Here is a 16,656-nt window from a genome sequence, read left to right on the forward strand (position 1 = left end):
TTGGTCAACATGACTGAGCTTAGGAGGAGAGAGTGCAAACTATCATGTTTCAACATCTCATTTACTACTAACATATTATTACTTCATGTATTGTCCAAGTTGAGTTTGGAGCCCATCCTTTACATCTTGACAACATCTTCAAGCTTATCTCTTACCTTCACAGACTTCAGACCTTCTGTAATTCTTCCTCTTGACTTGACAAATATCCTGACTTGGCTTTTCATTTCTCTAAGGAACTAGCTTCTAACTCCTCTTTGGGTCTACATGGGCAAAGACCATGTTGGTTCCTTGAGGCCTATTGCCGCAAAATCTAGTAGGCATAGTCCAATGCCCCACTAGGCAAAACCAAACCTTAGGGCAACAAGAGATTGGTTGCCGCTGTCACCTCAATGACCTTTCTCCTATTATTTAGTGGTATTTAACCACAAGGCAGGCTTCCCTAAATGGTCACCTATGAGAATGGCTCAAGGTGATTGAATGAGGCCTACATATTTGGATATAGTACTGGCAGAGCCTAGAAGGCCTAAGTAATCTTTGCCAAATAACAGGTACATTATTCCTAGACCAATTATAGGGCTGTCATAAGTTAGGGTATTGCAGAATGCAGATTTTCAATGACAAGGGATATCATATAACAGCCAAAAGAAAAGGTCCCCAGTGATTAATTAACAAATGGGGAAGACCTTCAAATAGATATCTAGGGTCTAGGGTTTATAATGCATCTTTATGGCTGAAACTATCTATAAATGACAAAAGGATGATGATGTCAGACCTAAAGGAGTGATTTAACCTGAAAATAATGCTAGTTTTGCTTTTATATAATCAATAAACGTATTTCCTTCTATAAGATCAATAAATGGAATGGATAGCATGCAAAAAATTAGTTGTAAATGGAGTGGATAACACTTGATATCTTAGCAGAAAATAAGCTGCAGAGAAAAGGAACAACAAGAGATTTTCCAACAGAAAATCAGTTGGAGCAACATTAGTTTTCTTGAGCTTGTCTTTACCAAAGCTCTGATACCATGTTAAAAATCAGATGTTCTATGCTGTTACAATCACTTAAATCCAAAACTTCTTTATTCTGCAATATAGGTTAAGTAATTGTAGATAGAACATAAACCATATGCACAATAGAAGATATCCAAGAACTCAATGAGACACAGAGAAGTTAGGTCAATGGCCAGGGCAAAACCCACAAGGGGAAAAGTGTAAAGACCATCCACTGAACTTCGAAAATAACCAGAACTAGATGCGGTAATAACCAAAACATAACTGAAATACAGTAAATACGGTAATAACCAAAACAGAACAGAAATACAGTAACTGTAAGGAATTTCGAACACCTACCTGAACTGCTGCCTGCTCCGATGTAGTTGATGACACCGCGGTTATTCTGATCCGATTACCGGGAAACCAATTCCTCCCAGCCAATCCAGTAAGCTTCTCACTGAAGCTCACTTCCCCCGTGCCCAGAACCTCAGATCAATGTAAAGCTCCCTCTAGTTTAAACTCCTGATTTCCTGGTTCTCCTCCTCTCCACTCTCCGTTTTTCTCCCCTTCTCAACCCTATCTCGGTGATTTTATAGTCAGGGCTAAGCGGTGGCCGCCCTGTACACCAATGACTCCACCGCTTACTCTCGCGGTGACAACTTCCTCCAGCTGTGAGTCATCCTCCCGTACAGACGTTTCTGCTTTGCTCAAGGTTTTTCTTTTGATGCGATGGTTTATATATATATATATATAAGATTGAAGGTATTATAATGTTTGATCATCATATATATATTAACACTATTATGTTATATGACATACTTTATATTACTTGATTATATTGATATGTACCTTATATATATATACTTTGTTTTATTTATATATATATTTTTTCTTAATATATAAAGTTTATTTATGTTTGTTTTAATATAACTTTAGAACTTTAGATTTAATTAATTAATTATTGATACAATACTAAATCTTTATTCTATTTTATAATTATCATTTTTATTGCTTTATTATTATATTTTAGTATTATTATTTTTATACAGGGGCACATAATATGTGCAATTAAAGATGGGTCGTTACATACACTCCCTTCAGAAAACTTCGTCCCGAAGTTAGAGAGTTTTAAGTTTATGATTTTGATGGATAAATTTTACCCTATCCAAGTTCCCAAGCTATTCTAAAATCATCCTATCCTTCCTAATCTCTTCCGCTCCCATCCTATCCATCCTCTACTGGAGTATGCCATGGCATCAGTTTTACTGACCTAACCATTCATAAACTCTAAGGTGGCAGCGTCGATTATACCGACCTGATTCTCAGTAGGCATCCGACAGTCATCATCACACGTCTAGGGGAGCGTGATTCACACAGTCCTCCCATGACCCCAGGGTTCGGAGGATAAACGGTGGGCAACACCTCCACCCCTCCCAATAGAACTTAGGGCTAACACCCTATCATAGAATCACTTGGAGCTTTAATTATTCTGAGGTTCTGTCATCACGTGGTCATCCCGGTAATTGGATACTTGAATCTGCAATCATACACTCACTCATGCATTTGTAAAATGTGCATCAGCATATTCAAAATAACTCATGTTTTATTCACTTATGATACTACAGTATAACATATTTTTACCATTTTCTATGCATGTCTTTTGACTTCATCTAAAATGTATTCACATCCGGATTTCTATGCCATTGATCATATTGACATGTAAAAAGAACAAAACAGATTTACAATATCTTAATTTCTATCAGAAGTAAAATCATTCAACTGTCTTAACTTTACTTCGACAACTATAATTTAGTAAAATGAACCATATATATTGTTTTGGTATCCATGTACCAGCAGGAATTAAACATCTATTATTTTGGTATCCATGTTCCAGCAGGAATTAAACATATATTATGCCACAAAATTTCATGTTTATCCATAATCATTCAAAATGTTTTTGAGTCTGTGATTGTAGTGAAGTAAATATATACTAAACATAGTGTAAAGTTCTTCAAAATGGACATAAATTAGGGTATCTCTGGCATATGTCCTCCGAATTTTCCCAAGTTGCTGATCCAGGACTGTACTTGTCCCAATGGACCCTAACTTGGTCCACCAGGCGGTTCCTCAGCTGTTGAACTCTACGTTCCAGTATACGTAACGGTTCGACCGTTATGATTCCCTTGATCCATACCTGAAGATCCCGCTATAGTAGGTTGATGCGCTGCTTGGTCATTGCTGATTACTGCATGAATTCTATGATTATCTTGATTGTTTGGTATTGGTCCCTCTCCAGTCCAATGCGACATATTCGACGAAGCTTCAGGGGAATCCCGTTGAAAATGCGGTCCCCCACATCCCCAACAATTTAGCGGCATTGATCATCTTGACTCAGGACGTGAATTTCTAGAGAACGAGCTTCGTCCTCTCATGCTGATTTCTCTCGAATTTCTACCTCTGCTGGCAGTCCCTTGAGATAACCATGACCCAGCGTTCGATGGTCCCGAGGCTATAGTGTTTACTGCCATGGGAGCTCTTGTTACAATATTTCTAGAGGTAGACCTGTTATCGTAAGTTGGCCTTGAGCTACCTCCGTTGATAAAGTTTCGAGGAGTCTTTCCAGGAAATCCTGATTGTAAAGGTTCTGCTAGCCCTATCTCATTTCTGATTCCAAGGTGCTCTTCTGCATAACGACCACACTCAACCGCCTCGGCTACTGATGACGGTTTCCACATGCTTACCAGAGCTCTAATGCGAGGATTTAACCCAAATATGAAGCGTTCAGCTTGACGTTCATCAGAATCTAAATAGTGAATGTATTTTACCAGCTCCATAAACCTTATTTCGTACTCTTCCACCGTTTTATTTCCCTGAATTAATGTATGAAAGGCCCTCGCTTGCTGTTGTTGAAAGTATGGAGGTAAGTACTTTGCGCGGAACCTTTCCTCAAATAGTTCCCAAGGAACATTATCCGATGTAAGGTGCAGCTGCTTCTCCAGATTTCCCCGCCAAATTAAGGCACTCTCCTTTAATTGAAACACGACAATTTTTGTTTTTGCCGAAGGCGAATATTCTCTTAACCTAAAGCATCGGTTCATTCCTTCCAACCATGCTTCAGCGCGTTCACCAGCTCGACCTCCTGAAAATTCAGGGAGTCTAATTTTCTGAAGCTCTCTAGAGATGTCTTCTCTCGATCCTCTGGGCTCCAAATTTTTTGGTTCCGCTGAACTGGTGGCTACATGCTGAAATTCCTCTTTGTTTTTAGCCTTAGTTGATTCCTTTAATGTCTCCAATAAGGCTTCCAAAGAGTTCATTATCACAATCAACTCTGGCGCTGGAGCGTATGATGTTGACAATGGTCTTGGTGGTGACGATGGTGATGGGGATGATGATGGCAGCATTAATGGTGATGATGCTGCCTGGTCACGTCGTCGTCGCTCATACGTCCTTACCATGGTAATGGTCCCTGAACACATAATAAAATTTCTATAAAAATTTGGGGTGGATGACCGAATTTTAACACACAATTTTCTTTTGCAACATCACATTTATAAACGGGTATAGTTTTGCTATTTTTACCCGCTAGGCAGATCTTATTGGTACCGAGGTCAAGGAGGGTGGTCTCGCGACCTCCTTGTCCTAATGCAGGGTATTCTATCCTAATATGAAGAATGCAATAGTGTTCTATTCAGTATTTGCCACATATAATTTGCAGAAAACAAATAGTCTATTTCACTTAGGAGAATAATAACCAATAACTGCGACAATATTAAAAATTTCACACCAATGCTATCCAAGAAAAAGTGAATTTGATACCCTTTGCTTGAAGGCATTTTTACTCCATTCACTTAGCTCAAATAGAAGCATAACATAGATGGTTGGAAATCTTATTCCAAGACCTTTCCAACAGTATATGACACTCCCTCTAACTCCTCATGGTTGAGGAGATATGAATTTTTGAAGTTTATTAATTATGCATTTTAGCAATTCGCTCAAGGAAAATTCGAATCTGTTTAAACAAGCAACGAAAATAAGGGTTTTGGCACAGTTTTTCTTCATTCATGGACACTCATCCAGTTCAGGAGTGTAGTTGGTTTGAATCCCACCAGGTATGAGATGTAATCAAACACTCGTGATCTTCATGGAACAGCGCTCGAGGGGCCCTCACAGCCCCCTAGATTTGTAGCTGCTATGATACTGTATCAGAAAACTGAAGGCAATCAAAACAAAACATGAACAGAGATAACAAATGATCACAGCACAGTTTGATATTAATTGAATAGAGATACATGAATAGTATACATATCACTATGCCGGTATGCCCATTATTATAGATGGGTAAGCCAACTTTAAACAGCTGACATAAAACCTGTAGCACCGAGAAGCATAACAACAGCTTAAAACAGTGAGCCACAAGATCAACAGTAAATATTTATCAAGACCGTCACTGAGTCCTCACTCCATTGAATAATGTGTTGAAATAATAATTGCAGCTTGGAAAGGAAATATAATAATCTAGTTGGACACAAAGATAGCCTTTATTGTGATTGCCGTCATAATTTCAATGTCAGTATATAGGAGTATCGTATCCATTATATTTACTTGAGGGATTGTACAGCTTAGGCAATTTACAATTTGTTAGTATTATGGTGCTATACAATTTCCAAAGTTGTTCTGGAGACCATACAATAATCGATATTCCAATTTCTTGTTTCTTAGTATCTGGTTTTTCATACAGTTTGTCGTAAATATTTTTCTATAAATATAAGATGTATTTTTCAAATATTCAAATGTATATATCTGGAATGGGAACAAAACATACAGAGCGCATACCATGCATATTATAATGCATTGTGTAGAACATATACCGAAAGTACCAAACAAAGAAAGCTTACAGAACATAGGATTGCCAATGCTTGTACTTTCTACTGTTTGGTTAACCATGCAATTATTTAACCCAGCAAATGAATTTTTCTATGGTAAATAAAATCTGAAAACTACAAACAGAAAGTCACCTGGCACTTTAATTCAGCAAATAGCAGTGGAAAATAACCCAGAGAAAATTAGACGAACAACAGTTATTTTAACCCTCCAATCTCTCTGTGCAGATATCTAAATCCTGTCAGCCTCAGAACATACAGACAATATCTACTCTCCGTTCAATAACAGCTGTCTTCCCGTGAAACGTTGAGACATTTGAGTCCTGGCCATATTAAAATATTCGATTGAAAGCGTGAGGCGGGGATCGAATTTGCAGCATAAATTAATAGCCCGGAGGCAATTGAAGTGTAAATACTATCAATATTCGGCCAATTTTGCGAGTTTAGCAAGTTTTTGAGATGTCTGATGTATGCCGAATCCAATTCTGGATGCTCTTTTATTGAACTCGGACTGCACAGAACCAACAGATCTTGATCCTGCATACTTTGTGTTATCAGCAGATCCATTGGATTGCGAAAATTCTGAAAAAGAATAAGACTTCCGTAATCTCTCTACAATTGTCTGGGATTCTACTGTCCTATCCCGATAAGAGGACAACTGAGCAGGTCTCATAGACATTTCTGAGTGTGTTTCTTTACCAATTCTGGCCTTTTTGCTTCGGAAAACCGATGGCGGCTTTGCAATTCGAAATACCAGCCAGAAAGATGCGCAAGCGCAATTGCTTTTTGAATTTCTTTCCACCAAAATGCAACTCGGAAGGTCAAGCAAAAACGAGATTGATGTAGGGTAGAAACTCTAATGATGACTGCGTCTGCATATCTCTTTCCTTGGCTGAAAACTGCAAATATATGCCTATACCCAGATCTACAAATTTAAACAGTAATTGCCATGACCCAGTTGCAAAAACGAATATGTGCCAAAATCCCCTGCAGTTCTGTTTCTCCGATCCGTAACGGAGTAAAGTTAACAAAGAATTTAATCTGCAAAGATCCCAAAACCTAGATAAATTTAACTGAATTGGACATATCTAGGGTTCCCGAGAGGGCTTCAAAGATATTAATTGTGGTGGTATTCTGGATCACGGTTTGAGAATGACACTATTGGATACAGAGTAAGATTCAATATCAGCGCTTCGGAAATCGAACTAGTGACCAGTTTGTAGGATGAGTACAAAAATTATATCAAAAAAACCCCTTCAAAACTTACCCCACCAGCCTCAATTGTTTACAAAATGCACATAGCGATGCAGAAAACCCCATCCAATCGATAATGTATCCATTATATGGAACAGCAGGAACGCAACCCTCCCTGATCTGATGCGATTGTAATGAAAATTGTAACGAGGATCGTTATTTGTCGTCGGGGTTTCACTTAGCGCGTTGTGTCGTGTATGGTTACTCACAAATTACATAATAGCTGCCCAAAAGGACACGAAGATTGTCGTCACTCGGGATTCAAGCAAACAGAAAAGGGACGCATATGATAAAATAAATCAACAGATACCACAGACGGCAAGACCTAGCCCGAACCAGAAATTTTGAAAACTCGTGTAGAATAGAATAGCAGTAATAAAACTTGGCCACCAAGGCATAACTGCCCATCGTTCTAGCTGCGTAGGGCCTGTGAGGTCCCCAAGGGTTTGAACGCAACTCTGATGCCATGTGTAAAGACCATCCACTGAACTTCGAAAATAACCAGAACTAGATGCGGTAATAACCAAAACAGAATTGAAATACAGTAAATACGGTAATAACCAAAACAGAACAGAAATACAGTAACTGTAAGGAATTTCGAACACCTACCTGAACTGCTGCCTGCTCCGATGTAGTTGATGACGCCGCGGTTATTCTGATCCGATTACCGGGAAACCAATTCCTCCCAGCCAATCCAGTAAGCTTCTCACCGAAGCTCACTGCCCCCGTGCCCAGAACCTCAGATCAATGTAAAGCTCCCTCTGGTTTAAACTCCTGATTTCCTGGTTCTCCTCCTCTCCACTCTCCGTTTTTCTCCCCTTCTCAGCCCTATCTCGGTGATTTTATAGTCAGGGCTAAGCGGTGGCCGCCCTGTACACCAATGACTCCACCGCTTACTCTCGCGGTGACAGCTTCCTCCAGCTGTGAGTCATCCTCCCGTACAGACGTTTCTGCTTTGCTCAAGGTTTTTCTTTTGATGCGATGGTTTATATATATATATAAGATTGAAGGTATTATAATGTTTGATCATCATATATATATTAACACTATTATGTTATATGACATACTTTATATTACTTGATTATATTGATATGTACCTTATATATATATATATATATATATACTTATATATATAAGGTACATATATAGCAGCAACTGATGCAAACACTGAATCACTTAGGCTCTCCAAGATCTGCTCTTGCTCTTCAAGGCTCTCTCTCTCTCTCTCTCACAATCTTCATCTAGACTCTCCAACTCTCTCTCTCTCTCATGTTCGAATTCTCTTTTCACAAGCACAAGTGTGTCAAGTGAGGATGGCAGGCACAAATATATAGGAAGAGCAAGGAGGTCAAATTAAAGAGGGAGTAACTCCTATGCCTTGAGGAGGAGTTACACATACCAAAATATGAGTGTAACTTATGCCATAAAGGAGAGGAGTGTAACTTATCATTTAGGAGAGAAGTGTAACTTATGCATTAAAGAGGTGTAAGAGGAATCTTTTTATGACGAGTCATTAAAGTGTGTAAGAGAGTGTAAGAGGTGCGTAAGAGCATTATAGAGAGAGGAATGAATCCATTAAGAGAGAGAGAGAGTAACATATGCATTAATTGAGGGGACTTACATATGGCATGATTGAGTCCCATGAATGAGAGACTTGAATTTCTTTTTAATAATAATATAATAATATCATAAAGAGCATAAGAGTAATAATAGTAATAATAATAATATTTATGATTAAGTTAAAAATTAAACAATTGAGATTGATTAAGGACAAGTTAAGTGATTTTCTATCATATATATATATGATTACGAATTGATAGAAGGTGATATACTATTTTTGGAAAGTCATGGTTACAAAGATAGACATTCCTTTCTATTTTTAGAAAGTCACTCTAGAAAGGTCAGAAATGAAATTTTATTTAAGGAAATTCATCCTAGCACTGCCAATTTTCAACACTAGGCTACTAGATTTTGTGGTAATAGGGCCCCAAGGAAGGGTGCCCACCAAACTATCAAAATAACCCCTACACTTAAGGGAAGAACACTAATCCAACAACCATTTCAGGTCAAGCATCCATTGGACAAGCTATCTCAACTACACAAACCCGACGAGGACTATCTTTCTTGTGCCAATCCATCTTGGAGCATCTAGGGGTTGAACATACACCATGTACCCCCTAATCTCCTGAAGCACTATGAGCATGGTGTAAACACTTTCGAAGTAACCCTGAAAGTTAACATTTTTGGGTTGTGGCAATTGGTTTATTGGTTGTATCAACATTCTCATCTTATATGGCATATTCACATGATGCCTTGAGAGTGAAGGTGGGAGATTGTCGCTTGAGCACTACTAGGGAGGCATACCCTTTTGCAGAGGTGAGATTGTGATGCAAATCTTAAACTAAATGAAGGGCTAGAGAATTGGACTCCTAAATAGGTTTAAGAAGTGGTGATCTCAACATGATTCTACTTAAAGAATAATTGTAACTTGGAAGAATCTCCACGGTGGTATTTGTTACCCACTACCTGTGGTAGTATGCATAGGAGAAAATTTTCCTCCTAGATGATCCTCAGCCGGCAGCCAACAACCCCTTGTAGCCACCAGATAGCTCGATGTGCCATTATCTTTGCCACCTGAGCCAGCCATGTGTTCCCTTGCCCATCTGTTATGATCATATGTTTGAAGGTGGGCCTCTCGACTTCGAAGGTATGGCTTTTCATTGGTATAGCTGAGTAATTCTCCTTACTTATCATGGACACTTTTGGGCATGGATTGCTAGGAGGATTCAGTGGAAAGAGTGGGCTAGGTTTGTACTTTTGTCTTCTCTGCCAGATTCGGTAGTTAGCATTGTATCCTAGTCCAGTGGGATCTCTTTTACTGCCATTAGCTTTAGGGATGACATTACATGGGAAATTCCGATTTTGGTTGCATGGTCTTGCTTCCTGACACCATATACATCACTCTCCTCTACTCATTTAAACCCCAATCATCAGTTTTCCCATCCTGATTCACATGTGTCCTCTGGGTCCACATAGTGTTAGCATTCCCCTCCCCTTGTCCACACTTTGGGTCAGGCTTAGAACGATGCCCAGAGGTTGATGCAACTAAAAAGAAAGGAAAAAGCATAATTTGGCCACTTACAATAGGAAATGTACCACAAAATGCAAAATATGGCCGGGACATACAAATTTAGCACGTGGGCAAAATCCAAACATGAGCTCTACCCCTCATTCATGGCCATCACCTTGGTTCCTATGGGCCCTAGATGAGCCCCCTCCACATTAAGGAACCCATGATTGTCCCAACCCCTGGTGGGCAATGAGTTGCCCCACCTTAAAAGGGGGTATCTATTGCTATATTCCACACATCATGCTCTCATCCCTTGGAGCCCCGAGTAGTTATGAAGAAAAATCAATCAAAGGAAAAAGGCAATGAAGAAGGTGGAAAAACAAAGGCCGGGGTTAACTCATGTACCACGATTTGCTCCCTCCTACACTCATATACCCAAGTGTTTGCTTCCTTCATTATAGCTATCCTTGTACCATGATATGTGGCTTAGATCCTTTCCCTAATCTCCACTCCGTTCCATCACTATGTCACTCGCCACCTACCACTTGATGGATGTACCATGGACATTTCACCTACTTTAAAGGTTGAAACCACCTAATAGGGTCCTTGGTTAACCCCTTATTAACCTTGGAGACACTTGTACATACCAAAGCCCACTATGGAAGGGCATGCCACCATGAAATGCCTTATTGATTCCATGATTTGTAAGCTCTTTTACTTGATTATTCTAATGATTTGTTGTGTTGGAGGGCAAGGGGATGCATTGGATCTTATGCAGGATTGCAGGCGGGTCTCCATTTGGGGTTTGTTCTCCTTATACGGGGTCCAAGTCCTTTAGAAGGCCACATTAACACTTGTAGGGTGGGCATTGAGAGCCATGGGCCTCCACCATAGCAAAAAGTACTTCATGGATCCCCAACACCATTCAGAGATTGCTTGTCTTACACCTTTTGGATGAGGAAGATGTACTTGGACCACCATGCCTAGTAGGTTTCACACTTGTACCAAACATTTGGCAGAGGTTTCGGGGTCCAGATGAGGATGTATCTTAATACAAGCGACAAAGGGGGGGCTTATGTCGTCACCCTAGCCCTTATAGATGGTTTACAACCATTATTGATCCACTTGGAGATCCATGAGGATGTCTTTGTGCCCCCCACACCCACTTGAGAGCACCACATATGTCTTCCTTGGAAAACAAGGGGCCAACCCCTTGTCTGCTATGTTTGGAGCCTTTTCACTGAACTTGGCACATTTGGACTCCATTAGTCCTCCTAAGTGGCTCAACAACTCATCATATTCATTATTTGGCCCTCTTGAGAGGCTATTCTTTGTAGTATTTAGCTATCTTGGTGGGCTTGTCACCAAGTCATGTCATTATTATGTATTATTTTATTATTTGGGGCTAAATTAGGGCAATTAGACAAATCAAATCCCCTTTAGAGTTGTATAAATATGAAAGAGGTTCATTCTAACCTCTCATCATCACTTGGATTGGATTAGTATCTCTTGAGAGATTTTCACACTTTTTGCTGGGATAACTTTTGGAGCTTTCTTGATGCACTATGATTTTTGGATTTTCGCTATTGTCTTTGGAGCTTCTTTCTAATGTGAAATTGATGAATGGATATACTCTCTCTCTCATGTAAGTCGAAATTTTGATGCTATTCTTGTTATCTTACTTGTCAAATGCATGTATCTTGTTATCATTGTTCTTGTATGGGTTAATGTAATGCGAAATTCTTCTGGGACCTTGAACAAGTGATTAAATGCATGCGTTGAGATTTGAGGGATTGGGTGAATGTTCCTAAAGGCGACTCTTAGGTTGAAGACCTCGAAACTTTGTCTCCTTCGCAAATTTGAAGTATAAATCCATATTGACCTAGTTGTTGCCCTTGGAGAGGCTAGTAAAGATCAATTAGGGCTCCTTAGCTCACGAAAATTCTCAATCTATGTGTATCTTGACTCCATTAGGCCCAAGCACTAAGGCACTGATCCTCGCATCACTTTGGTGGTCAAATTTACCTATCTTTCTCCACTTTTTCCAAATTCCACACCTAACCCTAGAGGGTCACTTAGGGCATCCAATGAATTTTATTGTAGCCATTCAAACCCCTCAATTTTTGGTGCACTATTGCGCTGGGATTTTCTCTGGGGGTCCTCCAAGTTTCAAGCAAATCCGACAGTGGAATCCCGAGATATAGCAAGGCCTAGTCACAAGACCAATTCTTTCCCTAGCTCGATTTGGGTTAGTGTCCTCATTAGGATCATTGCATTCAACTCTCAAAGGAAAACTAGTCGTTTGATTCTATTCTCCTCCCTAATTAGGTCAGGCCCCTCATTGGTTGATCAACTCCATATTCTTGACCTAGTTTTGGGTTCACTTGGCTTTGTGTGGTCCCACAACTTTGTAACTCCAATTCCACAAGGATTACATAGAAGCTTATTATCCATAAGGATCCTTGGGTCTAGAAAGCCCCTTCTTAAGGCATATCCTCCAAGCCCAGGCTCAAGAATCCTCTTAGCTCTTCCTAGAGAGCCCATCAGCTTGCTTCTGAAGCAAGCCAACTATTTAATTGAGCCTTTCTTGTGAACAGGCCTTAGGAATTGCTCTCTATCCATTCATAGGTACATCCTTCTTAGTGATCCCCCTTACACTGGGTTTCCTCCCGTCGGTGAAATTCCATAAAGAGCAGTGAGCCTTAGCTGAGGTGATAGTGGGCTATCACTCCATTGTTGCCCCTTGACATAGTAGTTCCTCCATAGGATCCCTTCCTAGGACCCTTGCTAGTTTGAGCGGTAACAGTCATAAAAGCCAAAACCTTTGATTTAATAGGGTTAATAACCAGTTATTGGAGATCACAATAATAGCACAAGGAGTATAGCTTCCTTTGAAGCAGCTTGGAGACAAGGCTTGGATTACCACATCATCTACAAAAGAGTCACAGTTTATTTTGAATGGATACTGTGGATCTTTTGGCTTGAACATTGTTATGAATTTTTGTAAACTTCTAAATTGTATGCACTAATTTTTCTTCTTTGTCTCTACTTTTTTGCTCTTCTTGCGAGAGATTAGTGTCCAGATTATTACAATAGATGATAAAATATTTGGCGTCAAGACAGCTGTATTAGAAGAGAAAGCTACTGCTTGCAGTATGCTTTGCTGCTGTGCAGATGAACTCAAAGAGGGTTTCTATCCATGGATTGAACAGGTAGAGAATGCTTTACTTTCAGATGGTTATTTCACATGTTTATACTGATCTAAGGTTTACATCCTGAAGGTATATATCTAACCAGATATGTCTCTTATTATGAATTATAGGTTGCATCTACATTAGTTCCACTTCTGGAATTTTACTTTCATGAGGAAATTAGAAAAGTTGCAGCCTCAGGTATTAAGAATTTTGTTCTTTCTTCCGAATCTGTATAGTCTCATAGTTATTTCTGTTCTTTGAATATTTTTTATAGCTGATGTCACTATTCATGTACATTTAGCCGTGCCAGCACTGCTACGGTCTGCCAAATTGGCTGTGGAGAAAAGACAAGCAGAGGGCCAGGATGAAACATATATTAAACAATTGTCAGATTATGTCATACCTTCACTGGTTGAGGCATTGCATAAGGTCATATGGAGTTATCCAGTTATTTTAGAAAGTTTTATGTTTGGAGGTCATTAATCATGTTCCCACCAAACTGAAATGTTTTCATTTATACTGTAAACTTGACAGGAGCCCAACATTGAAATATGTTCCAGATTGATGCAATCACTGAATGAATGCATGGAGGTATGGAGTTAGTTACCATTATTTAGATTTGTAATTGCAATATACTTTTAGCTACATCTATATTAAATCTGACCTAACTTATTCACAGTGCACACATGATTCTCCATACATGAGAATAATGGACATGTTTTAAGATTGTTGCCATTTTTGTGTGGTGCAGAGTAAGATTTGTCTATTTTTTACGGAAAGACGCAAATTGTAAATGATTTTTGAAGGCATATTTTGCAGTTCGTATCTAACTATGATGCTTTTTTCTGCAGGGAAAGTTAGAAATGCAATCATTAATAATTCAATTTCAAGGGAATGCTTTATTTTTATTTCAGAATTTCACTCCCTCAGCTTAATATTGGAACATGAAGTTAAGTAACCTCTTTGTACTGTAGAATTCTTAAGCATTTATGATACTGTTTGTAGATTTCAGGCATTCTGCTTGATGATAGACACGTAAGGTCCATAGTCGAAGAATTCAAAGAAGTTATCACAGAATGTCAATCAAGAAGCAGAGAACACAGAGAAAGGATCAAGGATGAGGATTTTGATGCAGAGGAAGGAGAATCACTGAAAGATGAAATTAATCACGAATATGAAGTCTTTGTGATAGTAAGGTTTTTTTAGTGGAAGCATTTGTAATTTTGCTTTCAATGGTCATGCAACAAGGCATTATTATCGTGATCAATTATCAGATTCTTATATGGTTCAAATTTAACAATTAGGTAATTGATTTTTGGTTTGTACTATTGCTTATATGATTTAATGACAAACTCTTCTCAATTCAGGTGGGTGAATGCATAGGAACACTTATCAAGAGATTCAAGGACTCATTCTTGCCATTCTTTGATGAGCTTTTGTCTTATATAACACCTATGTTGGTAAATAATCTTGAACCTTGATCACTTCTATGTTGTAGATTGCACTAATACTTTTGCGTTTATTGATTTACTTGAGCATTATAAATATTTAATGATCACAGCCCTTTCTCTTCTTTGCTATAAAAGAAAGATCCTTGATCGATGAAATCATTTCCACAGTAGCTATACAAAATTCATAGTGGTTTTAACTATTCAACAGCACAATGCATTATGCAACAATCATGGGAAAGCACATTTGATTTGCAATTTGGAACCATATAAATTATCAGAAAAAGCACGTTCTCTTGTGTTATTTGACAAACTTGAGCAGTTATTTCCGTGTTTGTCAACTCTTGACTCTATTGGTTACATTCTATATGTATTAGTTCAGTGAATTTGACCGAGGAAGTTTATCTTTTACTATCTGGATCAAGAAAATATTCTTGGATTCCTTATCTCATGCTTCTGAAGCATTTTGCTTAACCTTATAATTTCCATCTAGATGCATTGGAATGTGAATTTATAAGTTGGGATTTTCTTGATGTTTTTCAGGGGAAAGATAAAGAGAAAATAATTGCAATTAGTATTTTTGATGATGTTGCCGAGCAGTGTGGAGAAGCTGCGTCAAAGTAAGAAAGCTGGAGCTTGTTACTACTTCAGGAACTAGAAATAACCACTTAGTTTGGACTTCTGGATTTTTAACTGGATGAGTATGTTTTTATTTCTATTCACAGATATTATGATACATTCTTTCCCTTCCTATTGGAAGCCTGCAATGTTGCTGATGCAGCGGTGCGCCAGGTATAAACTTTTTATGGTGATTGAGCTATTCTATTTTGTCGTTTAACTGTTCATTTTTTTGTTTTTTCTGGAAAATGCATTTTCATTAGATGACTGCACAAAAAAGTACATGAATTTTTACTAATCAATGAGCTCGACTTCAATTATATAGGAAACTCCCAATATAGGTGATGAGTGCTAGCATATATGCATTAGCATCGATCTTAAAAGAGTTCACATACTCATGGAGAATGGAAATTCTTGCTGAAACCTGAGTCAATATTTCTCTAAACAATAGGGTCTCCCCAACTAATATGGCAACACCCATCTAGTATATCTGAGTAGTGAGTTTTTCCTTTAATTGCTAGGCTTTGATTATCATTAACCATTTCAATTTCCTGACCAGGGTTGCGGGGGAGCACCGCCCCATGCCCCTGCTCCGAATTTGCGCTCCGGTTGGGATTGCTTCAGGATTTAGTCGGGAGCGCGCTCCCTGCAAAAAAATGCTCCCTAGCTTTTCGGGAGCGTTTAGTCTTTTGTGCAATTTTTTTTGCAGTAACATTCCAATTGCAATTTTTTTTCAAATAAACAAATAATTTTTTGAGTGGGGCAGCCCAATGATCAAGCCTATGGCCCTAGTATTGATATGCGATTCATGGTAATGTTAAATTCTTAAAATTTTAACATTACCATGAAATGACTCAGGATGTTTGAGAGTGGTTCCAACCTCATTGGATTTCATATGGAGAAAGTAGAATTTTAGATCTCATTCAAAATTCAACAGACTTATCAGTTTTTCAGGATTTCAGGATTGGGGGATTGCAATGTTTCCATTGGATTTTGTCTTGTATTAGGGTATGGAACTCGTATTTAATCAAGAGCACCAATCTCTCTATGTACCTTGATGTTAGTGACATTGGTTGTCGAACTCCTCTATCATGACCCTCCTAAAAATGTACGCATCACTCAAACAAAATCTTGACTTGACATGCTGTGCTTTTCTATCTTATGTTAATGCTTAGAGTGTGATATTAATGACAAAGATC

At 38.6% G+C, this 16,656-nt stretch overlaps 1 protein-coding gene across 2 annotated transcripts in view; it reads left to right on the top strand.

The window, feature by feature from the left end:
• LOC149207478 (uncharacterized) overlaps positions 1-16,656 on the top strand; it is a 323,080-nt gene that overhangs the window by 274,174 nt on the left and 32,250 nt on the right. For both annotated transcript variants that reach the window (XM_089395732.1, XM_089395733.1), the window contains exons 8-15: positions 13,274-13,409; positions 13,520-13,589; positions 13,693-13,820; positions 13,926-13,982; positions 14,397-14,582; positions 14,759-14,851; positions 15,383-15,459; positions 15,565-15,631. In XM_089395732.1, the coding sequence (XP_089251858.1) occupies positions 13,274-13,409; positions 13,520-13,589; positions 13,693-13,820; positions 13,926-13,982; positions 14,397-14,582; positions 14,759-14,851; positions 15,383-15,459; positions 15,565-15,631 (814 nt within the window). The remainder of the gene's footprint in view (positions 1-13,273; positions 13,410-13,519; positions 13,590-13,692; positions 13,821-13,925; positions 13,983-14,396; positions 14,583-14,758; positions 14,852-15,382; positions 15,460-15,564; positions 15,632-16,656) is intronic.

This window comes from Pinus tabuliformis, chromosome 1_2 (genome assembly GCF_031772625.1).
Source record: "Pinus tabuliformis cultivar Carrire ecotype Pingquan chromosome 1_2, CPIR1, whole genome shotgun sequence".
NCBI lineage: Eukaryota > Viridiplantae > Streptophyta > Pinopsida > Pinales > Pinaceae > Pinus > Pinus tabuliformis.